This window comes from Siniperca chuatsi, linkage group LG16 (genome assembly GCF_020085105.1).
Source record: "Siniperca chuatsi isolate FFG_IHB_CAS linkage group LG16, ASM2008510v1, whole genome shotgun sequence".
Classification (NCBI taxonomy): domain Eukaryota; kingdom Metazoa; phylum Chordata; class Actinopteri; order Centrarchiformes; family Sinipercidae; genus Siniperca; species Siniperca chuatsi.
Window position 1 is genome coordinate 7,141,177 of NC_058057.1, and position 25,977 is coordinate 7,167,153.

Genomic DNA, 25,977 nt, shown 5'->3' on the forward strand with positions numbered 1-25,977 from the left:
AGCTAACGTGGCAATTTAAACATCTACAATTCCATGACAACTGGGCAAACTCCATCTACCAAGGAAGACCATGTGATACAATCGAAAGCTTCAGAACAGCAATAGACCTCGTGTTGAGACCGTTTTGTCAACATCAGAAAAATGTGTTCAGTTGTGCTAAAACATGCAAATATTGCTCAAAAATGTATTTGAACATAGATTCCATTCTTTAAAGCTAGGGTAGGTAACGTTGGAGAAACTAGCCAGAGACAGCTAGATTTTGAAAGTATCCAACCAAAAAATCCCACCCCCCTTCCTTCAGACCTCCCTCCAAAGCGACTCACACATTTCCATGCACTGCAGAGTGCAAGCAGGTAGACAGCCAGGTAGGCCCGAATGAAATGATTGGATGGGCTTATTACAGGACTGGACAGCTAAAGATACTAGATATAAAGTTATATTTTTTCCCAGAGCATTTGATTTATTGATTGCAGAGAATTTGAACAAATATTACAAAAAATGCTTCTGAAATACATTACCTACCCTAGCTATAATATTAAAATTCTGGATATCACAATTGTATCCTCACATTTGCAGATATAAACATGGAGAGGAAGCAAGCGGAGGTGAAGACATTTAGGCCTACTGTTGTGGTGTCAAATATAATAATATATCTTTAATATATAATATAATAATAGTATAACAGTATATGAGACCTGAATTCTTCCCCAAAATAAAAACATTCAGAATGCTTTTGAAAACTCTCATTATGAAATAAAGGTAGCACAAATGCATTGCTCTAGCAGCAAAATGTCATCCTACCATAACGGGACAAACCCAGCCACCTCAAATATGACATGTGTGGAATGTTACCACTTTTCATTAAAAGTCCCACCTGTTTTTGAACTTTAATGTCGGGGGCTTTAAAGTTTCCCGGAGACTGTCTTCTTGGTTATTTTGTTGTGACATTGCTTTGGCGTGTTCGAAATCACCGCACAATGCCAATGCGATGCGATGAGTTGAGTTGAATTGAGAGAAAAAAGTAGCACATGAGGGTAAAGAGAGGGAGAGGGATACATACAGAGAGAGAGAGAGAGAGGGGGGGGGACCCTGAGCGGGCATGACTGCTCGTGGAGCTCTGACAGGAAACTTCAGCAGCAGCAGTCGCACTCCGTCGCTTCAGCCGCAGTTTGCCGTCTGAAATGCACTTGACTGGACTTTGCGGGGTTTGCGTGAGTTTCTCATCCTGTGAAGTCATGGCTCTCCAGCTTCATTTACCGACAGCACGTCACTGATGATGAACGAGTAGTAGTTTTCTAGGACAAACTTTGGAACTTTATGACATTTCGTCGCTTTTAGCCCACGCTGGACGCGAGGATGGAGACGATATTTTACCTGCTCGCCCTCATGTTGGCCCGGGTTAGTTGGGGTCTTGGATATGCGGAGTCCAGTGTTCAGACGGGACAGAGAGCGGCTAGCAGACACAGGTAGGATCACCATGAACGGGATCACACGTGTGTTTGTTACCTGTGGCTCGTTCAGAAAACAAGAAAAGAGCTGCAGTTCAAAACCTTCATTGGATTTTTTTTTTTTTTTTTTTTTAATTTAAGATTTATGTTCTGTGGTTCTCACAGTCAGGTGGGTCCAGTGGGTCGTTCCTAACAAAATGTGAAATAGTTTGAAACAATTGCGTGATTCATTTATAAGTAGATTGACTGCAGCTTCTCAGGTGTGAAGATTTGCTGCTTTTCTCAGTTTTATATCATTGGAAATTAAATATCTGTGCTTTGGACTGTTAGTCTGACAGAAATAAACAATATTCATTTGAAGAAGTAGTCTTGGGTTCTGGAAAGTTGGTGGTCGAAACAATGAAAATCGACCAAATCAAAAAAAAAAAAATACATTAATTGATAAGGAAAATCGTCTTCAGTTGCAGCCCTAATGTATTTCACTACAACAACAACAAATCCTGTTCAGATACTCAATTAACTTAAGAGTGACAGAATCAGCACCAACAAAAATCCTTCCATATGGGGCAGAATGGGATGAAATCCTATTAATATTGGGGATCATTTCCTTAATGAATGTCTCTTTCGGGGTCCACATTGTAAAAATATCATTTGAGTAGCCCTTGCATTGGTGTAAATTCTTATTTTCAGAGGAAATATCTTATTGGTGCTTAGGTCTCTTATTCTACAGGGGCCCTCCATGAAAGGGGGGGTGATGGGTGGGTGTGGGGGTGTAATGATTCAAAAGGGGGCCCAGAGATGGACAGGGCTTATAGGGATTATAGATATTTACTGTTTCAGGGCCCCAAGTGAAACGTTTTCGGGGGGTCCAGAATTTCTTGCAGCGCCACGAGCTTCAGCCTTGTTGGAGGGGGATTTATCATTTTGGCAAACAGCATCTTCCAGTCAAGTAAAGGTGAATGAGCTCTACGGGGAGTGACAAGTTGCAGGGAGACTGAACTCTGGACATCATTAATCCAGAAAACTGATTCCCAAACTACCATCTTGACCTCTTTTATGGGACAGTAAGGAAATCATTTAGATTTTAGCAACTGTTGATTAATAGTCGCTTGTAAATCAGAGATTGCTGTTGGAGCTCCTGCTCATAAAGCTGTTAATACTGTCAGTGAGCCAATGCATGTATGTTTTTATTGTGCAGCTACTGCCCCATAGTGTGTTATTAGCATGTAATTAAGCTTCTGCCTGAGGGACCCCGTGTGTGGACGACCCCCTTACCTCCGTGGACAGATGTGTGTGTGTGTGTGTGTGTGTGTGTGTGTGTGTGTGTGCTTGTAAATGAATGAATGAGGAAGTTTTGGCAAATTGAATGACATAATCTGTGTGTGCATGTGTGTGAACAAAAGGGGTCACAACAGAATGTCTGAGTGAATGAATGACAGAGTCTATCTCTCACATGTGGTATGTGTCTGCCTGCATGTGTTTGTACTTAGCGTGTGTGTATGTGTGTATGCAAGGCAGGCCAGGCTTCTGGGAGTTGAGCTCCTGCAATATGAGCTTCTATCAGGTTTCTCTCCACATCAGAGCACAGTGTGCTGCTGCTGTGGCTGCCTGAGTCATGAGATGTGGATGGTTGGCCTCTTTGGTGTATGATGAAGCTGAACTGTTGGTAACTGTCAATGAGAGAAAGCGGGAGGCATACAGAGAGGAGGACACTGGGCAAAAGATGGAAAAAGAGAAGAAAAAAATGATTGAGGAAGTGGAAGTGAGAGATAAGAAGTCAAGAGGAGGATATGTGAATAAAAGAGAGGGAAAAAATAAGAACAAAGATGGGGAGAACTGGCAAGACAAAAAAAAGACAGTAAAAGAAACAGAAGAGCTGGAGAGAAGAGAGAACCCGAGCAGGAGTGACAAGAGAGGATGAAAGAGGGAGAAAAGGTGGGGAGGAGCAACACGACAAGAGAAAAGACAGACTGACTGGAGAAGAGGAGAGGGGGCCTGGGTCCTTAAATGCCCCCCCCCCCAGCTGAAACCAGTAGGCTATGAAGGAGTCCGCATGGCTGGCCTGTGACATACACACATATACAAACCACACACACACACAAAGTGACTCATCGGGGAGAAGAATGTGCTGGCCCGTGGCAATGCGGTTTGCCCCTCTTACATCCGTTTGAACTCAATTGATCTGTTTGGACAGATGTGTGAAGTATTCCATAAGTGGTAAAGGCTGTTGAATGAACTGAAGACATCCAGCAGGGGTCTTACGGGGGGGCTCAGGAGGACCCAGAGCTGTCTGACACATCTCCTGCCAAAATGTCAGAGCTACACGTCATCCTGTCACCTCCAGACAGCGAAAAGGGGAAGAGGGAAGGAGCAGTGTGTTTGGAGCTGGATGCAGGTGGACTGCTGATCTGTTTAGGCTCATGTACAGTTTGAAGGACAAAACATTAGCTCACCACTAGAGGGGAGCAAGGAATGATACAAGTACAGTCCATTTACCATACAGAGCATCTCTCCCTCTCTCTCTCTCTCTCTCTCTCTCTCTCTCTCTCTCTCTCTCTCTCTCTCTCTCTCTCTCTCTCTCTCTCTCTCTCACATTAATCATACTTATTCCCCTTCCACTTTTGTCTTTACATTAGCATTGCTCCACACTGGGGCCATAAAGATAGACTAGTGCACACACGTTCTGGAGTTCCAGATGTTGCGAAATACATATTAAAAAGTGTTTATTTTTTCAAAGAGGTGATTAGTTCTGACAAATGTTATGTTCTGGGGCCATTAGCCCAGTAATGCAAGTACCCAACATGACCAAAAGTATGTGGGCTTGGGCTTCTTCTGTTGTTGAAAGGAATTTTGGGAAACGTAGGTCAGCAATTCATATACTCTAATGGTGATAGAAAGATCTAAGGAATAACCCTTGAAGATGCAGTAGGGTTAGGCAATCTGGGCATAGAGAGAGAATAATTGTCAGTAATTAAGCTTCATTTAATAATTGCCCTGGAGCAAGCTAATCGTCCACAGTGGCTCCAGTGCAGAAGAAGTAGACTGTTGTTGCACAGTCTTCATTACATGCAGAAACCTAATGTGGGTCAGTTACGATGCCTCTAAAATTGCCTCGTGTCCATCACAAGGAAAATAGTCACATCTAACTATTAGCTCAAGACACACGGTAGATATCAAGTTCACAACTGCCAGTTATGAGCTTGTAACGTATACATTTTATCCATCAATACGTGTCCTTTGATTTAAAATTCTAAGCTAAAAGAACATGTTACTAAGTGTTCATTAAACTGATTCTAATGTCAGCTCCATTTTTTGGCTCTGTGGATGGTAATGTCAGTCTGTGGGCAAGTTGGTCGGTTGGTCCACCACTTTGGTCCAGACTGAAATATCTCAACAACTATTGCGTGGATTTTTCCTCTAGGACCACCATGAAGTTGAAATTTGTGGGTTTGAGTGAAATGTCTCTGCAAATATTGGATGGATAAGCATGAAATGTACTTCAGACATTCATCCCCCTCAGAGTGAAATGTGATAACTTTACTGATCCCTTCGTTTGTCATGTATCGCCATCATTAGGTCAGATTTTTAATTTGTCCAATTCTTTGGTTTATGACAAAGTACTTGCTAAACCAATGACATTCCCAACAGCCTCACCTGCACTTTTTGTTTAGTGCTAATTAGCAAATGTTAGCATGCTAATATGCTAAACTAAGATGGGGAACATGGTAAACATTATACCTGCTAAACATCATCCTTGTTAGCATTGTCATTGTGAGCATGTTAGCATGCTGATGTTTGCATTTAACTCAAGTAGCTCAAGTAAGTACAGCTTCATGAGCCGCTAGCATGGCTGTAAGCTCTTGTTTCTTACCATCGGAATCTTAAGATGCACTTGTGGAAAAGCTTTGCGAGCATTACAGTATATTTCCCACAATGCACTGTAATATGGTGAAAAAGCCTGGTCACGAACATTGTGATAGCATACCAAAATGCGCCAGGCAATTAGACTGTAACAGGATTGTCCTCTTCTTGACTGAACCATGGAAAGTATCCAAATTCACTTCCTCTGTGTGATTTTCTGCTTTCTGCTAATTAGGGCTGTAAACCAATCTCATTATATATGGTACCGCAAATGTGGGAAAAGGGATCCTTTCCAGTCACAGCCATTGTAACCGAATTACCATAGTTCCCAGCATGCATTTCTTTTAAGAAAGCTTTCTTTACCTAAACGTACAGAATACATTAGAGATTTGGATCCCTTCCCAATATTCATCCCATCCCAGCACCTACGGACAATTGGAACTATAAACCTCCTTTCAACTTGAAGAATAAATGGAACAACATGACAAGACATTTAATTACTGACCTTACTGGTTTGTACTTCAGATCAGCTAATAATTTTACCTGCATGAAATAGTCTGTGCTATTTTGGGCAACTGCAATTTTAAGGCTTTTAGGAGACTTGTTTCAAATGCACATGCCTCCATAAATGGTTAAAATTCAAGTGAGCCACTAAAACCCCCTGCAGACCTCTAAACACTGACATATCTGAGCAATAATGTTAAAGCAAATGGCAGTATTGTGGACATTCTCTGTATATCTTCATGACCGCCAGGCTAAACAATCAGAGAGAAGTTTACACAGTCACACTGTCCCTTGATGTTGGAACGAGTCCAAAGGGAGAATGGTGTGTGTGTGTGAGTAAAACTGCATTTTAAGACAGCGCAGAGAGACTGGAAGAATGTGTGTCTGCCTTTGTGTGTGTGTTTGTCTGTCGGCGTGCAATCACTCAAGCATGAGTGAGTGCACTCGAGTTTGTATGTTGTCGTCCGTGACAGTCTGTGTGCTTTTCGGTGTGTGTACAGGGGTATACCTTTACAAGGACGTTCGAGGGGTGCTTGACCTTTGGGGTCACAGTTCAAACACCGTGACACACCCCTTTCCATCCACTCATTCAGGCTGCTGTCGAAGCCTTCCCTTCAAGCTAAATGAAAGATCCCTCAACAATAGGCACCACAAAGTGATTTCTTTGTTTAAGTATTAAACCTCAGCTCCCCTTGTTCTTTCTTTCATTCCTTCTTCCTCCCACTGACTCTCTATGTCACTTCTGTCAATGACTATTCCAGTTTTACCCACAATTCTTCGATGTAGGGCTCATGCAGAGATGACTGTCTGCTGTTTTATAAGGAGGTGAAATTTATTGGGAAATAAAGTGATGCTCAGACAGGTGCAAGAGTTCCACTCATGCTGATTTATGGCTCAGTAAATAAAAATAAGACGTGTACAATGGAAGTTTCATTGCTTGGTGCCTGGCAGCGAAGTAATGAAAATGTTGTTTGTATGTGTCTGTAGGAGAAGGACAAAGTGTATTTGTGTAAACTAACATGCATGTAAGTGCGTTTAGGCTTGTTTCCTGTGCTTGTTTGTGTATCCGTCTGGGTATGCTTTATCAAATGTGTGAAATCAGACAGCTCCTAATATGCTAATCCCACTTTGTGTGCTTTGATGGTATGGCAGAGTTTCATCTCACCCTTTTCAGTGTTGTCTGTTTCCTTGAGTCCACGTTTCATCATATACGTCCATGTTAACATACCGTTTTCCCATTTCGTTCCCCTTAAAGCTGCTATAGTCAATATTTTTGTCAACAATGGAGCACATGACTATGTGTACGAGAAACAATTCGCGCGTGGTGACGAACACACAGAGAATTATCACTGGACTTCCCTCAGACATGTATAGCTTTATAACATATTTCAGCTCATTGTTTTGGTGTTAACGGCATGCAACTTTACTGTTTTGGTTCACTCTTACCGCTCTCTCACAACAGTGTTGTTTCCAGACATAATGCGCAGCTGTTTTCAGCAAACAACACCCACTGTACACTTTCTGCTCAACACCATCAATCATGAGACGGACAAAGTTAGCGACTAGCATGTGAACATAGCATTTAGCAGCTAAAGAGCCAAATAATTCCCTCAGGAGTTGGTGGAGAGCAAAAAGCAGAGAGAATGTTGGACTTGCACTGGCCAGGTGGACACAGACATTACTCCAAATGAATGATAATGTTGCTCTGTATCTGCTGGATGTGTAAATTATCAACTTAAAAGGTAGTAATATGTTAATGTTGTGTTTACAGCGGCCAACGAATCAGTTAATGCAGGTTTAAAGGTAAACTGTGGAGTTAAAATAAAAAACTAGCAACGGTTAGGCTGGGCTTTTCAAATGTTTTACAAGGTAGTAAATGCATTCAACACACTTGTTAGGCCTCAAAGATACACACGTTGTGTTTAGGTCAGAAACACTGAACGTAAATATTCGTTTGTCTTACAGTATTATATACACTTGGTTGCCAGTTTATTAGGTACACCTAGCTCAAACTAACACAGTCTAATTATAATGTTTGTTTTTGTTCAAGTTGTTTTAGAGAGGTGTTGATTCAATTTTATGGTCATTTTTGAGGTTGCAGTTTGCACTGCTGTTGAATTGTACTGTTTTGTACTGAGGGCTGTTTCTAATATTTTGATCATCATATTTATATCAATGAGGGCACACTAAATATTAGAAACACCTCTCAGTAAAATGCAATACAATTCAACAGCACCACAAACTGCATCCTCCAAAATCATCATACAGTCAACAGTTTCAACAAAAACTGGACATTAGAACCTTCATGAAGGGAGAATTTATTGCAGGACTGTTGAATTAGATATTAGTTTGTTTTAGCTAGGTACCTAATAAACTGGCAACTGAGTATTCTGTATTTGCTTGTTCCAGCTCTTCATCGAAGCTATATGATGTTTACTGTGACTACCAGCCCCAAGACTTTTTTTAATGGCTGCAGCATTCAAATGAAGTATTTTTGAATTGACTCGTACATCATTTTATAGACATTACCCCAGCCCCAGCTGCACTTTATAGTGTTGGGGAAGTTAACCAGATGTGGATTTGCCAAACCAACCAGTTAGAGCTCATCTTTGAAGTCTTTCCACTTGTAAAACCCGAAACATGGTGTTAGAAAACACTTCAGATTTAAATTCTTTGGCTTTACCAGAGGATGAGGACTAACTGGTTGGTTTGCCAGTCCACGTCTGGTTAGCTCTCCCTCCTCTGATAGGGAGCAGCACACAACCGCTTCCATAAGTTTTTCTAAGGCAAGTATGAGACGGTCCCAAATGGGGCCCATTACCCCAAAATTCAGCCTGACATATTTTGTATCTTTGGAAGCTTTTGGATCTCCACTAGAATTTCAAATAAAGTTCTGCAGGTTTTAACTATGTTTGCCTGCACAGCATGGGTCTGTAATGACCGGTCCACTAGCAGGTCTTGGGGTTTGAAAGCTTAAACAACTTGCAAGTATAAATTTAAAGAAAGTATTGTACTCTAGTTTTACATTTCTGTCTTTGTTGGATACACATTCTACAAATACATATTGCAGCTCTAAACACTCAATAATATGTGCAGGAACTGGACTGTTTATGCGCAGTGTTTTCCTGTGGTGCTGATATAGTAAAGGAAACAGGGAGATTAGCTGCTGAATATGCCATTGAAGGGAGACCAAGCACACACACCCACTCTCTGAATTCTCCATTAAACACCATTTTAGGTTGTAAACTGTAATCTTCATGTTTAATTGGCATCAGTCTATAAAGGTATAAGGTTTTATGTTTAAGTGTAAGTATTTTTGTATATCTGTCTGTGTGAGTGTCCTTGTCTGGTTATGTAAGTCTCTTGTGAATGCATGAATACATGTGTAGTGTGTTTGTCTGTTAAATGTTGTGTGTGTGCTTGTAATTGTATTTTACACTTATGGAAAAGATGTCAAGTCTAGTTAGTGGGCTTTCATCTGAGCGATTTCTCTGCGGCCATTTGGATTAATGGGAATTTATTGGATTACTGTTTGGAATGCTTAACTTCATGCTGGCTAGAGAGAGACAGAGAGAGAGAGAGAGAGAGAGAGAGAGAGAGAGAGAGGCCAAGGGGTTTGGAGCTGAAATGTTGTTTTGAAGGTGTCACCCATGCAACAGAAAACTTGCATGCAGGCACACATGCAGCATAAACAAATTCACTGTACTCTCTTTTGTGAAGAGCATACACCTAGGCACAAGCACACCCACACCCACAAACACTCTTTTAGTGCTGCACTAACACTTAGTCATCCTCTTACAAATATAAAGGCTCCTCTAATGTATTTTACTGGAATGAGAGGCCCATGATGGAAAGATGGAAAATGGACCGGCAGGGAGGTTGAAATGTACAGCAAGTGTGGGTGTTTGGAAGCTGCAGAGATGGAGGGAGTTGCGTATGCATGTATATGTGTGTGTATGCATCCACATCTGTGTCTGCTCAGTAGTGAAAAAAGAGAGATGGTTAGGTTTATTTATATGAGACACAGCGCCTGTTCTCCATCAGAGAAGATAGGGTGTGAACGTTGCCAACTTTATGCTTTATCTGCCGTGTCTGTGACCCTGAGAGTCAGTAAGTCAGGATAATAGATTGGCAGAGCTGGCTCACTGAATCACAGTGACAAAAAAACAACACAGTGGAACTACAGGGGGAAGAGACAGAGCTGTTTTGATTTGTCACCGTTGTCTTATTTTATATGCTCATGTGTTGGTCCAACTCCTGATGAAGATGTTAGATTCCCGTTTCTCAAAAACTTTGAGTCCAACATACACAGTACAGTATAATAAACTGCAGAACAACATAACCCAGCAAACCCTCACATGGCATAATGCAATAAGGATCACTTTGATGAACCGCAAGACCCTGGAAATACATGAGGGGAGAGAGCTGTGTTTGGAAGCACTGATGTTGGCTGATTTCAGATGTATGGTGGCAGAGTTTTGCTCTGAATCACCAGCGCTCCAAGCTCTAATAGAAACATTAAATACAATGTCACAAACCACAGAATAGCAAAGCAAAATGTAATACATTTCAATGCATAGCTAGAGGAGGCCATGTGGATCACTGTGAAGAACTGCACATCTTTTGAAAGGGAGTTACAGAACTGTTTGGATGCATGAACACTGGTCGATCTCAGCCAAATGACAGTCTCTTATGCTCGATTTGGTGTTGACTGCAGGCTGAGCTGAATCCCTCCAAAATTAATATTTATTTCAAATCAGCTCAAAGCAACATGATATACTGTGAATATACAAAATAGCAAACAGTTTCTGCACAAGCTATTTATCTTCAGTCCATATGCCTATGTTTTTTTCATAAACTGGGACTCCAAGAATACATTATGTTGCAAAAAGCAACCATCACACATATTGCTGGCCTGCAGTGCTGTACAGCTACAGCATCAAGCAAAGTATAGCATCAATGACATTGAAAGACATGCAGGGAACGTTTTAAATAGTATAGCCCGACAGATACTGGATTGTTGAGGTTAATACCAATATTGATATTGACAGTTTTAAAAATCTGATATTGATGCACTTTTTTTTTTACATAAATACATAACATAAACAAACATTTTTGATAAGGATTTGTAATTGTACAGTCCTTTCTGGTGGACAAACTATGTAATGAGACACGTTTTCTAAAAGACCTCCAACATCTTTGGCATTTCTGTACTGAAATTTCTTGTTGCTTATTGGCCGACATATACGCCGTTACCATGATAGTATTAGCCAGTATATGGGCCCATCAGCCACATTTTCACAGCCGATTTCAGTGTTTTGTCAGATTTCTGCCTCCACCCCACAGTGGAGGTGAAAAGACTTTTGTTTGTGGTGCTCACAGTATTAAAATATTACATTTTAAAAAAATCAACAGTATGTTCTTGTATTTCCACAATGTCCTCATTACTCTGATAATCCACCAATAATCCAACAGTTTTTATTGACTGTGACATTTGGAAGTCTAATTATTCATCGCTGTTAGCACCAAACAAAATCTAACCAAACCAAATTACATTCACCTTCATTGTATTGATGTTGCGGCAGAAATCGCTGAGACGTAAGCAAATACTGTAAAACCAAAACTATCTGTATGGCTAAACACCACTAGAGGAAAGTAAATATATATATATATATAATTTTATATATATAATTTAGGTCAACCAACCCTTTGAATGTTCCTTACGATTCTTGAGAAAAACCTTTACAGTCCAGTCTGACAGTTAATTAGTCCTGTTCACTTTCCCACGTACAGTAGCAACAGGAACTGGAGGTCGTGAGGAGGAGGTCATGAGGGGCAGGGGAGGATCGAAACATGATAAACTCTTCGTGTCAGTCAGGCAAGCTCTGGAATGAAGGGGAGGATCATGGTCTTGGGGGAACAGGGGAGAGGTGTAGTCACACAGAGGGGGAGATAGAGAAAAAAAACAAGTTGAAAGGATGAGAAGGGAGAAGGTGATAATAAACAGAGATGTACAGGGAGAGATGCAGGGATAAATTAAAAGAGACAGCAAGAGCGAGAAAAAGAGCAAAAGGGAAGAAAGAGATCCACACAGACAAGGAGAGCCTAAAAAATTTAAATAAAATGACATACACAGTGGGTGACATGTAGAGCAAGAGAGACAGACTGACAGACATGAAGACAGGCAGAGAGAGGAAAGCTGCTGATTGACTTTCCAGCATGAAGGAACTCCTTGTACGCTCCATTTTTTATCTGCAAACCCTTCATAGTTCTGCTCAGATGAATCTGAGAGTGACACTAATTGGCCATAATAACTACCTGAAAAATAGCAGTGGATGCAGATTCTGGGTAATATGAAAATGATGATAGAAAGTGGCTGAAGGACGTCTGTGTCTTAAATCTCTGTAGTTGTTATCAAGAGAGATATCTGAGGGTCAAGGGAGGTCAGAGGGATAAGGACAAATTGAGTAGCACGTAGACTGGGGAAGTATGTGGGAGTGTGTTTGTTTCTTGTAATTCTGTCCCTTTGAGTTTGAGTTTCAAGACATGTTTATGAGGACATTTTGGTTATGTGGAATCATTTAGAACAGCCTTCACTTCACAGGGGTTGTTTTAGAATTAGTATTTGAGTTACGGTCAAGAATAGGATTAAGTTTAAACCTGAATTAACCTTAAAGCTGCTATAATCGATATTTTTTTACCAAATGACCAAATGTTATCCGAAAAGTTGCTCGTAGTGATGAACCCACCGCTATTTTTTGGTGAAAAAACTCAAAAACTCACTGTACACTACCTGTTTAGCACCAAAGGGGATAGACAAAGTTAGCGAATAGCTGGTGAACGAGTTGGTGGAGAGGGAAAAAGTACGTAAATGGGAGCGAATATTTGTTAACATTTTCGCTATATCAACTTATAAAATCAATGAATCCAGCTTTAAATCTGAATTAGAGTTAGAGTTAAACCTCCTGCACGAAAGGAGGTTTTACGTCAAGTGGTCAACCATATGTTATACTACCTTTAAGTCAAATGATATACTGTAATGTTAAAAGAGTTAGCCAAGTAGCTCTATGCAGCCATTTTTAGCTCCATGTCAACATGAAGTGTTGTTGAAGGGGCATTTTGAAGGGGGGGGGGGGGTAATTAGCAAAAAGTTCGGATAAGCTAAGTTAGCTAACTGCAAAGCAGGAGAGCCTATAAACAAAAAATATGTTTTACAACATTATTTTTCTCAGAAGTTGGTCAACCAAACCAGAGCTAAAAGGCCAGGAAATATTTCATCAGGTGCACAACATAACTGAAATGGGATGCTCTGTTTGTGCTGGATGTATAAGTAGGTAACATTACCTGTTTGCTAACAAGTTAGCTTAATAACTTAATATGCCATTAAGAGAGGTGTTGGTAGGTGTATTTCTTCACTCTGGACAGAGCCAGGCCCCCCCCGCTTCCAGTCTTTGTGCTAAGATAAATGCTAAACAAGTCATCCTGATTCCACTTCTTCATACTGTTTCTGTTGTCGATATTGTTATCCCTCAATTTCCCTACATTTTTGAAGATTAACATGAAATTATACACATCTGAGAGGCAAGACATTTTATTATCAATAGTTTGTTGTTTGTGGAATGAATGTAACCAATGGTAGTTTTTCACATGGATATGCAGTATAACACTACAAGGGTATGTGTGCATGTGTGCATGTCTTTGTGTGGGTTGGTTGGTGTGGAACTGAGGAGGCATACAATGGTAGCCTTTGTTGAAATCATGCAGTTATCCTGAACTGATCTGACATTTGCACCAGCGGACAATTTCTCTTGAATGTTGTACAGAATAATAATCAGTCAGGGGTTCGAGATAGTAATCTCAAAACTCACAGTGGAGCCTCTCAGTCGACAAGTGACCAGATTTTTTGATTATTATTTTTCCAAATCTTTCCTCTTTTTGCCTGGAAACAAAGAGGAGCAGCGGAGTGTATACTTGTGTGTATATTTGTGTCAACGCCTGACTTTAAACTAACTCATCACACAGTTATTCATTTGTCATTTCCTTTTGCCTGCTTGTGTGTGCGATTTCATAGGAACTGGTGTGCTTACGTGGTGACACGCACTGTTAGCTGTGTGATGGAGGACGGGGTGGAGACATACATCAAACCAGACTATCAACGCTGTACCTGGGGCCAATGTCCTAGAGTTGTGTGAGTATCTGTTACTTTCTTCTTTCGTATTTCATATCTCCTCTGATTCTTCCTCTCTCTTGCTGGAATCTAATCTGTATTCTATTTTGCTCCAACTTCCTGTCCTCAGTTTTACAGAAGTTTGTATCCTCTATCCATTCATCTTCTCCCTCTGTTTCCTGTCTGTGAATACTGAATTCACGCAGCTCTTTTCCTTTTCTGTCCTTTTTTTTCTCAGGAGTCTGGTCTGGTTGTGGCTGGGCTTGTGTGTAGCCAGAACATCACTACAGACATAATTACAGCTCAGTATTTGGCTGGTTAATCCCAATGATTAAGTACTGGTATCAAACTCACACATATTACTGTGGTGTAGCTCCAGTATGCATGGTGCAGACCTGGGGATATACAATATTACAAATATTGGAGCATATTTACTATAGATGTGATTTATTGAATGATTTTTCCAAATATGGATGTTATGTTTGCGAGACGACATTAATCAAGCGCTCCTTATGTTTTTCCATGTTGTGTGACCCTGGCGTAGCTGCTTGATCCCCATGCCTGCCAGGGGCCTCGGTCTAAACCTGGGCTATGCTAAGAATGAACCCGACAAGGGTTCCAGACACCACAGTCTAGTCTCCTACCCTGTAAAAACAATCTCTTCTTCTTACGCTGTCTTTCTTTTTATGACTCTCCTCCTGTCTTACTCTTTCTCTAACTCCTCCTCCCTCCATCTCACCAAGCCCTGTTTTTGTTTTTCCTCTGAGAGTACGTTGGATCCCTTTTTCTCACGCTCTCAGAGCAGGATGGTGGAGGATGAAATCTTTTCTATGGCACAGAAAACGCTCTGCGATACCTACAGAGATGTTTGTGGGTTGGCATAAAGGAGAGCACCGTGCTGAATGTTCACATTCAGAGCTTGTTAATGTGCCTGTGACGCTGCCATAAATCTTTATTGAGACGTCCGGCCAATTCTGGTCTATTTATTGCATTGTTACTGTAACAGGGAGTCTCTTCAGTCACAGAGCTAAATGACACATTAATGATAAAACTACAGAAGAGCTATCCAAATAAAACATTCATATTTTTTTGTTACTGGCTAAATGCAGTGGATTTATTTTGGAAAGTGGGACCGCAGTAACATTTAAAGTTTACAAAGCACTCTTAATCCCATCTATCATCAGTAGATGATTTGCAGCTATTTCCAGACATCTAATGAGTCAGTGCACACTAATATCAACAGTGCACAGCAGTGGTATTCAATACAGGGTTCAGGGACCCATATTGCTCCCTGAACCCATATGGATCACACTACAAATTTTAAATCTCAATGTCATGGTCTGGCACAGGTCAGCTTTGCTCAAGTCCCAAGTTAGTCTGGAGTCTTAAGACACAAATAAACAAGACAGTAAAAGTCTAGCCATGCTTGCAGCTCTATGAGGCTGTATTTCGGTACAGTGGTGCTTTGAGCTAAATGCTAACATCAGCCTGCTAACATGCTCAAAATGTTAAATTGCTGATGTTCAGCTGGTGTAATGTAATGCTAACATTTGCGAATTAGCACGAAACACAAAGTACAGATGGGATTGTCAAGTACGTTTTGCAGGAATTTGGTCATAAACCAAAGTATATTCAAATTTGCACCTGATGAAAAGTCAGAGGATCACTAAATTCAGTAAGATTCATCCTGTGAGGAGCATGAATGAAGCTGTTGAGTCTGGACCAAAGTGGTGGACTGAATGACCAAAAGTGCCATCCAGAAGAATAATTTGTTAATCATTTTCGGGATATTGATTGATATTGAGCCACGTCGCTTGCATGGCTAAAAAATCAATTCATGAGTCCATATCATTAGTGTTAAATCTCAAGTCAAGTGTCATTGTTTCTCAAGTCTAGAAAATCAGGTCTTGTCAAGTCAGAACAAATAAAATTCCAGATGACATTTTATATCTGACATTTCCGTTTTATCTTTAGCTACCGGACATACAGGAGGCCAAGGTATAAGGTGGCTTACAAGATGGTGACAGAAATGGAGTGGAAGTGTTGCCATGGTTACTCTGGGGAAGACTGCCACAATGGGCCAAAGGGAACCACCGACACTCAGGTCAATGGAGGGCAAACCCGTGTCACACAGACGGGCTACAACACAGGCGGCGGACAGAGAGGAGGTAGAGATGCTAAGAAGGCTCTATGAAATCCAAATTGCATCTACTTAAAATATGGTTTTATGTTATCAGGATGCACTTCATTAATTTTGTGAAATAGTGTCAAAACTGTAACATGCTCAAGATGTGCAAAGTTTCCCACATGTATCTGTGAGTCATTATACCTTAAGGATGAATGAATGCTTCTGACGTTTCAGAAAGCAAAATTACTTTTACGATTGTTGGAACCATAAGTAAACAACCCCCCAACTGTCATCACATTTTGATTCAAATGTTGCTAAACTCTGATTGGTGCACACACTCCATAACACACTGAGCACCTCCATACTTTGGAGGAAAGCAAGGACAGAAACACAAATACGGAAATCTTTTAACTGAAATGACCAAAACTGTTTAAACTGTTGGGTTCATGTGGGACATAATCGCTCCTTGTAGGAAGCCAATTGAGAAAAAAGAATTAAACTCCGCATTTCCTCTTTCATATTGGCTGTTATTCCTTTTCTTTGTCTCCAGGTGACACTGAGAAGATCAAACAGCTGGAAGAAACGATCCATGGTCTGACCAAAGACCTCCACAACATGCAGACCACCATTCACAGCATAAACCAGAGGCTGTACGTGAATGTTTTCAATACATCATGTGCATGTTTTATTTCCTGGAGTGCATTCACCTGCACACCAAAATCCTGTTTACATTCAGGAAACTGCTGGTTTTGCTGTACTGATATCATCCAGTACAGTGCACTGTATATCATTTCATGCTTATTGTAGTTTATTTCAGCAAATCAGTTTATTGAGAGAGGATACCCTTGTTTATTAACATACTGTATATACAGATATTTGTAATTAGGGTAGGAAGATATAAATAGTTCATCCTCAGCAAGAACTTAATGGGATGAATACATAAATACACAGAATGTCCTTTGACCTAAACTGTGCTCAAGCAGAATCAGCTAAATTTAGACTAAATCTTTTGTATCCTCCCATCCTCTCCACACTCCACTTTCCTGCGTACATGATCCATTTTCATAATAAGCAATGTGGCAATTATTCTTTCATCCTCCACTTTGTTGTCATATATTATTTAACGTGTACCTCTTTTACGACAAATGTTGAGGAAAAACTTGAGGAAATCTCAACTCTTCTTCTGTGTAGGCCTGGTCTGAATGGGGTCATTGTCCCTGCTGATTCAGCTCAGCCACACATGAAGGAAACCATCAACAACATCCAGACCAAGCTGGACCATCTCTACAACAGGACACAGGTAAACAGTATCTGTTTATTTTTACAGTCTTTATGTTTAGGATTGAATTGCAAGGATTTACTTCATGTGGACATTTGCTTGCTCAGGTCCATGACCAGACCCTGCTCAACATCAACAACCACCTGGTGAACGGAGGGGGCAATGAACTGGACGGAGCGGCCAGAGAAGGAGGAGGACCTGGGGGAAACCAGCTGAACATTCTGAAGGAGGAGATACTGACGGAGCTGGAGAGAAGGGTGTCTTTGTCCTGCTCTGCCTGCCAGGTGAAGCTCAATATGTTAAAATCAGATCTGTGAGCCTCAGACACAAACTTTACTCGTACTTTGTTGTAGCCATTTTGGATGTCACCCTAGTTGTAGTGTGTGGAGCTGTAAAATGTTCATGTTTTTACTCTGCTCCCTGTGGGCTTCTGTAAGTGATTTTTGTTGCCTAAAGCAGTAAAAAAAAATATTAGCCACATGCAGGCAGTTTTAGAAGAAACAGCACCCCCACATAAACCACTGCACTAACAAAAAATAAAACAAAAAAACAGTACTGCAAACAAAATGAATAATAGCAGTGAAAGACATAAAAAAAAAGGAAAATGGAAGGCGTGCAAGGAAGGGAAATCCAGCCGTTTGAAAGCCTTGGAGGGTTAGGATTTAACATAAAACAAACATTATTTGTATAAATTGAATTTTTATTTGCCTTATGTTCAAGCACAATCATGGTCCCCAGGGCATAGACACATAAATGGCCCCCCTCTCCTACCTACCACAATACCCCCCAACCCCCCGTTGCTCACAGTTGTTTTGGATCTTTTTTAATTCTGTTGCTGTTGTTGGCTGAAAACTGCACCTGAACTTCAGTATATAGTTCATATAGGAGATGAAGAGAAGCTGTATAAACCCTTTCCAAATTTTCCTTTTATATCAGATCCACACTGACACTACTCTTCACAAATATTATAAAAAATACTTAAGCATAATAGACAAAGTATTTTAGAAAAGCATCAAAGGAAAATCTGTGATGCAGATTCTATTTTTTTTAGGCTGGTGTGGAGGACCTGAGGCGCCAGCATCAAGAGGACAGGGAGCGGATCCAAGCCCTGGAGAAGCTGATCAGCTCCATGGACCAGCACCTGAGGCAAAGCCTGGACATCTCCCGCAGTGAGACCGTACGCTCCCAAGCCTGCTGCAACACAGTCACTGAGCTGGAGAAGAGCTTGTCTGATCTAGAGGGCAGTGTCATCTCCACAGCTAACAAGTGTGATACTATTAAAGGGCGGCTAGATAAGGAGCTAGCTGGGATAGGTGGAGGAAAGGGAAGAGTGACAGAGGACAGGCTGAATGGCAGACTGAGAGAATTGGAGAAGAGGACGAATAACACGGTGAGGAAGGTGGAGCAGAGGTGTACCAACACCTGGAACAACATGAAGGACAACGTCCAGAGAGACGTCACACAGCTGCGCAACATGGTCCTCAGTCAGCTGGATGACCACAGCTTCAAGATCGGCAAGATAGAGCTGGACGTGGCAGTTCTCGGAGATACTGTCACTGACCACAGTCGGCGTTTAAGTCAGGTGGAGAACATCACAACTTTCCTGGACAGAAGGCTAACATCGACTACAGAAATGTGTAATGAGACCTGCGGGCCTAACGGAAAAGGCCGTAAGACTGATGACACTGTGAAAACCTTAGAGTGGAGAGTTGTGGCCAACCAAGAGGAGATCCAGAAGTTTAACACCAGGTTAAATGATTTGTCTGTGTCAGGGGACTCGTTGACTGACAGAGTGATCAACTTGACAGACGACGTCAAAAAGATAATAGCTGTGACAGGGGAGAATGGCGAGCATTTCAACCGGATTGTCACAGAAGTTGAAACGTTGGGCCATAATTTTGAGGACTGTTCTATTTGCAGCAGTATAGAGGAGGACTTGCGCTTGCTCACCAACTCCACCAAGAGCGGCCTCAGCAAGTGCCAGGCAGAACTAACAGATCTGCGGAGAAAGGTCGACTCAGGAGAGTCTGTCTGCTCTCAGGTGTGCTCCAACCTTCAGGAGGAGGTAGGACGACTCAAAGAGGAAGTGCAGGAGTGTACTGCGCAGTGTAAAATCAACATAAATGATCTGAACGAACGCCTGGACGGTCATAGTGCCCATAGTGGAAGATTAGGAGGGGATCTGAAGTCCATCCAAGGAGAGCTTGCTGGGGTCATGGTCACATTTAACTCCATCAATAACACTCTGAAGGGCCTGGGAAGGACTGTACAGACGCACGGGAACACGCTGACTGATCTGACCAACACCAAGGACGACATCATCTCTGAGGTAAGATGATGTGGTGATGAAGATAATATGACTGCCACCAATGCTGCTATTGCTATGACACTTTGTGTGTTATATTTGGCCTATGTAACCCTTTAAACTGAAGCAATGTTTAATCATGACCATCGTCATAGGTTGCATTTGCCTACTGCATGAGTTGCAAGCAGTTCAACCAAAGAATGATCCCTCCTCAGAATGTTTAATTTAAATAGATTTTAGAGGCCTGGAAAGCAGGGTCATAGAAAGGATTTTAGAAATTCTTATTTGCATTTTTTTCATAGTTAGCATAGTTAGCTGTTCAATTATATTTTCTGTAAGTCCTTAAATGGAGCCAGTATCAACTCAACACAAGTAACTAAACTCTAAAAACTATCTCAGAACATGATCTCCATTTTCCTGAAATTAGCACCAGATTACATAGTTCCAAAAAATTGACTTATTAGGACATTACAGACCCGTTTTATTTCTCAACATGAAAGTACTGTTTCAAAGCCTTCTCCATGCTGCCAGGAATTTAATTCTGGTGGGAAAAAATAGTCATCAGCTTTTTGGCAGTAGAATAGAAGCTCCCCCCAAGTTGCTAAAAGCCCCAAAACTCCCAGAAAAAATACTGAGGACATGACTTTAGTATCCTCAATGGTAGCTACTGCCCTGCTGAAAAGGTAAAACTATTCAGTATTTCACAGTAACAAGACTAAGAGTCTACAGCCATTCTAGCAGCTCTGTGAGGCAGTACTTAGGCACAGCGGTTATCACAATTCATCCCGAGGGGGACATGAATGTCTGTACCAAATTTCATGGCAATCCATCCAATAGCTGACAAGATATTTTACTCAAATGTCAAACTGTTGCTAGAGGAAGAATCATTCACAAGTCATTAAGATGCATTGTCTGGGAACCATGTGTAAAATGTTTTTGCAATTCCATCCAGTAGATGTTGAGATATTTCACTCACAAAGTGAGACTTTTGACCTGCTGGTTACACTAGATAAAAAAGTCAGGGGATCACCAAAGTCAGTCAGATTCATCCTCTGGGGACCATGGATATCTGTACAAAATTTCATGCCAATGTATCCAATAGTTGTTGAGATATTTCAGTGTGGACCAAAGGGGTGGACTGACCGACTGCAATGCATAGAGCCATGCTGCTAGTGTGGGTAAAAGAGCAAAGATTATAGTAAATAAGTATCATTTGTGTAGCATAATAAGCTTTTTCCCTTTTTCCTTATTGAATATCTCATGACCCCTCAGATTTATCCTGCAATCCCTTTGGGGTCCCAAGCCCCAGGTTGGGGAGCACTGTACTGTATTACATTAAACCTGCCCCTCAGAATTAAACAGAAAAGATCAAGCTACCATTATTTTAATGATGATGGTAACTGCGCTGATCCATGTGTTGTTTTATTAAACCGTACATACTGAAACATAACTTTTCTTTATGGACTTTAAAAACAACATTATGTCAATCAAACAAGCCTCAGGATTATCTTGGCAACAGAGTTTTCACGTAATATTATAGTTAGGAAAATATTTAAGCATATTAAAAACATTTGAGTCTTCTTAACAGACATGGCTTAGATTATATTCTTACATATTTTTGTGTGTATAAGATACCATAGGAAAATAAATCGGAGCAAAGATGGAAAAAACGTATATTTATAGTAGAACTTTGTCAAAATCAAAAACTCATCCAAAATACACACATTAAGAAGTATCTACATTCTCTACAAGGTGGACAATTTGCAGAAGGAGCTGACAGAGCACGTTGATGACTCGAAGATTCGATTTGGCAGTCTGGACAAAGAGATCCAGATAATAAGGAGCAACTATGTGACGGTGATGGGCGACTGCCGGCGGTCCAGCGATGGCCTGGACCGAAGACTCTCCAAGCTGGAGGGAGTGTGCGGACGCTTCGACTATTTTTCAGACAGCCTGGAGAGGATCAAGGAGGGCCTGAACCGACATGTGTCTGGGCTGTGGAGCTGTGTTAATGGACTCAATGTCACGTTAACGTCTCAAGGAGATCTTATCGACAATATCCAGAACGTCCAGCTGGAGAACGTTCACTCCAACATACACAGACTGAATTCCTCAGTGGTGGAGTTGGTCAACGAATTCCACAGTTTCATAGAGCAGGACTTCATGGGTGAGTTGCAGAGGACAGAGGGGATGGGATTTTTGGACAAGAGATAGCACTCAGTGGAAGGGAGGCAAGGTCAGGGTGAGGGAAAAATAGACCAAAGAAAGAATCCAGGCTGTCATCCTGAGAGGTATTCACTTAAAGAACCTATAAAGTCTGCTATCTGTCTGAAAGAGGAGTTTTAGTAAATATGAGGGTGAAAGGCACATCCTGAGTAACACCAGGTTAAATGTCTTAGCTTTCTTGGCTTACTGTGCATGTTTTTAAAATTCTCCTGAGAAACTATTACTGGTAAAGAGGATTTTCAGGAGGGTGTTTCCCAGCTGTGATATCTCATTAAAGATTCTTCTCCTCCAGGTCCACCTGGTCTACAAGGCCCCCGTGGAGAGAGAGGCGAGCGTGGACCTCAGGGTCCTGTAGGACCCCAAGGGGAGGTGGGACTCCCGGGCAAAGTGGGAAAGCAGGGACCAGCTGGATTCCCAGGTAAAGACAACAAACTTCGTCTTGGAGTTATTTGGTTACACTTTGTTTAATATAATAACATTTACTGATTTACAAGCTGTGTCTTGGATCTTTCTTTCTTCACGTCTACTGTAGATATGTTGTGATATATAAAATAAACAGCAAGAGTGATATTGTTGTATGATTAACTCGGTTTTTATTTTTCATCTTACTTCTCAGGCCTCAGAGGTGAACAGGGTATGTGGTGTTTTACTAAAACAGCAGATCAAAGCACTCATTACTCTTTGATCTCGATTTCATACTAACTCCTACTCTCCGTCTCTCCTCCATGGTCAGGTCCTGCAGGGTCTGATGCCCACGTGCCACGCCTTTCGTTCTCTGCTGCGCTGACTCGCCCGATGAGAAGCGCAGGAACCATAGTGTTCAACGAGGTCTTTGTCAATGAAAATAACGTCTACGATCCCAAAACAGGTGAGTTTTGGATCGGCTGGAATTTGAACAGGTGCCCGCTAATATCAGTGCTCTATTTTTACACCATTTCTTTTTTAAGATCACCTCCAGGAAACGTAGGTGTATTTTATGCGAATTTAAAGGTTCAGTTCACCCAAATTACAAAAAAATTATATTTTCTCTCTTACCCCTAGTGTTATCCAGCCATGCATACAGTTTTGTGTTTTTTTTGCTCAGGTTTTGAGATATTTCTCTCAGAAATTTCTGCCGGCACCCAAATTCACTAGTGAATGGAATTTTGTTTGTGGTTCTCACAGCATTGAAAATTAGTGTCCCGGTTATTCTAGATAATCCACAGGCCTTACTGTGAGCAGCTTTCATTTCAAATCATTTCTTCTACAGAAATAGTCCCTATTAAAACTTTTGACAGTAAGGTTTGTGGATTACCCTGTGTAACAGTTTTGATATTGATTCTGGAAAAAAAGTGTTTTTTAAATGTTTCGTAGTGGTGGCAGAAATCAGTTGACACAGAAGCTGCGTTAGCTGTTGCTAGTAGCAGTTAACTTTAAACTTTTCATATAAATATGTCAATTTAATTTTATTTCTGTAAGTCGACTTGCAAAAACTCACATTTGTTGCCATTTTTCTGTCACTGTTTTTCATGAATGTAACTAGGTAGATAGCAAGAGAGCATCCCCATTCTTAGTCCTGCCTCTGATTATCAATTGTTTCTGTAACTGGGGAAAACAGCCGTCGATGGGCACAAGACCAGACCTATTTGTTCTGAACCAGGCTATTTCAATGATGTGAGCACCTCAATCCAAATTCCACTCCACAAAAGTAGTGTTGTCTTTTTAATGCGATCCAACAGGTATTATTTAATTGACCCCCAAAGTTCATCAAAGTTACTTTTCAAACAAGAATCCAAGCAAACTTTTGTCCATCATGAAATAAGGAAGTCTGAGCTATTCATGACACAGCAAATACACAACATTAATTCTTCCTTGTTACCTGCTTCCACCCTTCCAGGTTATTTCACAGCTCCAGTGAGTGGGAACTACTTCTTCAGCGGCATCCTTACGGGCCATAAGAACATGAAGATCGAGGCCGTGTTGTCCAAGTCCAACACAGGCGTAGCCCGAGTGGACTCAGCTGGGTATCAGCCTGAAGGCCTGGAGAAGCCCATGGCGGAGGCCAAACACATCCCTGGAGCACTGGCTGTCTTCAACATCATCCTGCCCATGGAGGCAGGGGACACAGTCTGTATCGACCTTGTCACTGGCAAACTGGCCTACTCCTCTGAACCCTTGACCATCTTCAGCGGGATGCTGCTGTACGAGAGCATCTGATTGGATGTAGTCTCATTGTAATTTGTCTCTCTCCCTCTGGGTGAAACTTTCAGCACGTGAGCATCTAATTTGTCTGCTGGACTGACTAAGAGACAGAGCCACTGGCTGAAATAACTGGACTGGATTTATTCAGCAAGGGGGGAAAAAACTACTTTATATTGTACTTTATGTGCTAGGGAGGGGAGAAGGGAAAAAAAACTCCTTTTCAACCACAATCATTTTTTGTGTGTTTCACAGCTTTAATGAAAAGAATTTGTGCAAAGAGCCATTGTGTTTTTTTATTCTATGACTGTTTTTTTCCTCAGAATAAAGCAACTGCAGGGTTATCTTATAATTTCATATTCCATGCTGTGTTATAAACTTGAATTCTTTACTGATTACACCGACATAGCCTTCAGGTCTGACGTGTGTTAATGAAAAGAAATTCGGTAAGATGATAAAAGATAAAGGATGTGGGGGTTTTTGTTTTTTGTGTGTAATCCACCCACAGGATATCAAACGTTCAGAGGTTATTGCACACTCTTGCTTCTGTTTCTAATGTAGTTTCTTTTCTTCATGCTCACAGTTTCATTTTGACCACAAGCAAATTCCCAGAAACACAACACTGAATGCCAGTTGTCTTGGAAAAAATGCAGAGTGATGTAGGCAGAGGGGACACAGTCCAAACCACTATTCCTTAGGAGGAAATGCACAAATGAGGTCACTGACAGTTCCGTCGAGAAACCGCAAGATTTTATAAATCATACAACAGCAAAACAATAGGACCATTTTAGGACATTAGCTATGCCCAGAAACATGTGGGGAGGCGGAGGATGGCCAGGGGGAAGAATGGGGATTTTTTTCCCTCTATCCTAATAAGGTCCATCTAAACGTGGTGGAGGATCAAGTATTTGTATAAGTTATGAGGCTGTTACTATCAGTCTATCTTACAATGGGATTTTTATGTAAAGCTAACAATAACAAATAATGAAGCTTCACATACCCTTGTCTCTATGCTACAAATCCCATCTCTTTCATGAATACACAAACTTCCTGCCTTTAGAAGTCTAATTAAAATGTCTCCAGAAGAAAATATGTGCATGATATAATTTTCTGCGTCGACAATACGGCAGATTGGGCCCATATTTACATTATGGTGGAAGTAATACATGAATTAATATCAGCACATCAGGGTTTGCTCACAATGCATGTTTTGTTCACAATTTTTTCCTCAGTGTTCAGTGTGGGAATTTAATTTTATATGTTTGTATGCATTGTATAACCTTGAAAGAATGTAAATATTTTTCAGCAGTTTTGCCCTTATAAGATTTTTACGACTTACCACTTCACCATGCCAGGTACTGTATATGTTTTGTATGTGTTTGCCACATGCATGCCTCAAATACAGATACCCAGTTTTACACAGCTGATGTCAACAGTCTCACTTTTATTTGGATTGTGTTCCTTTATTAAATGAGCGAGTATGTGCAGGTTTTTACACACTGTTTAGCCTGCTTGGGACTTCACTTATTTGATCTGGCACTTTTTTGGCTTTCACAAATATACACAGCTGGGTTGGCTTTTGTTTCTGGCTCCAACTTAAACCTCTTTCATCTCTTTCTCTTGACTTCTGTAGGTTAATTGAGCTGAAGACTTCAAGGAGATAGTTGAAAAGCCATTTCTTATTCATTTCACTTCATTCCTTATGCTGCACTGCAGTGACACCTTGTGTTCAGTATCATTACCTCATGGCTGTGATGTTGCTGCTGAAGAACCCTGAAGACTTAAAGAAGTCCCTTGAAGGAAAGAGTACCACTTGTCTTCCATTCTTTGCACATTAATTAGTTATCAATGGGAATTACAGATCTCTTTATAAGCCTCTCT

The 25,977-nt window shown here is 41.0% G+C and overlaps 1 protein-coding gene across 1 annotated transcript; it reads left to right on the forward strand.

Moving 5' to 3' along the window:
- Window positions 1-1,099: 1,099 nt before the first annotated feature.
- On the forward strand, window positions 1,100-25,518 carry emilin1a (elastin microfibril interfacer 1a). Its single transcript, XM_044170378.1, has 12 exons — window positions 1,100-1,466; window positions 13,885-14,001; window positions 15,955-16,148; window positions 16,659-16,758; window positions 17,300-17,408; window positions 17,495-17,671; window positions 18,439-19,716; window positions 21,445-21,859; window positions 22,211-22,336; window positions 22,535-22,552; window positions 22,652-22,786; window positions 23,795-25,518. Exons 1-12 carry the CDS (start codon window positions 1,357-1,359, stop codon window positions 24,112-24,114), a joined length of 3,099 nt encoding a protein of 1,032 aa, XP_044026313.1. The 5' UTR covers window positions 1,100-1,356; the 3' UTR covers window positions 24,115-25,518.
- The last annotated feature ends 459 nt before the right edge of the window (window positions 25,519-25,977 follow it).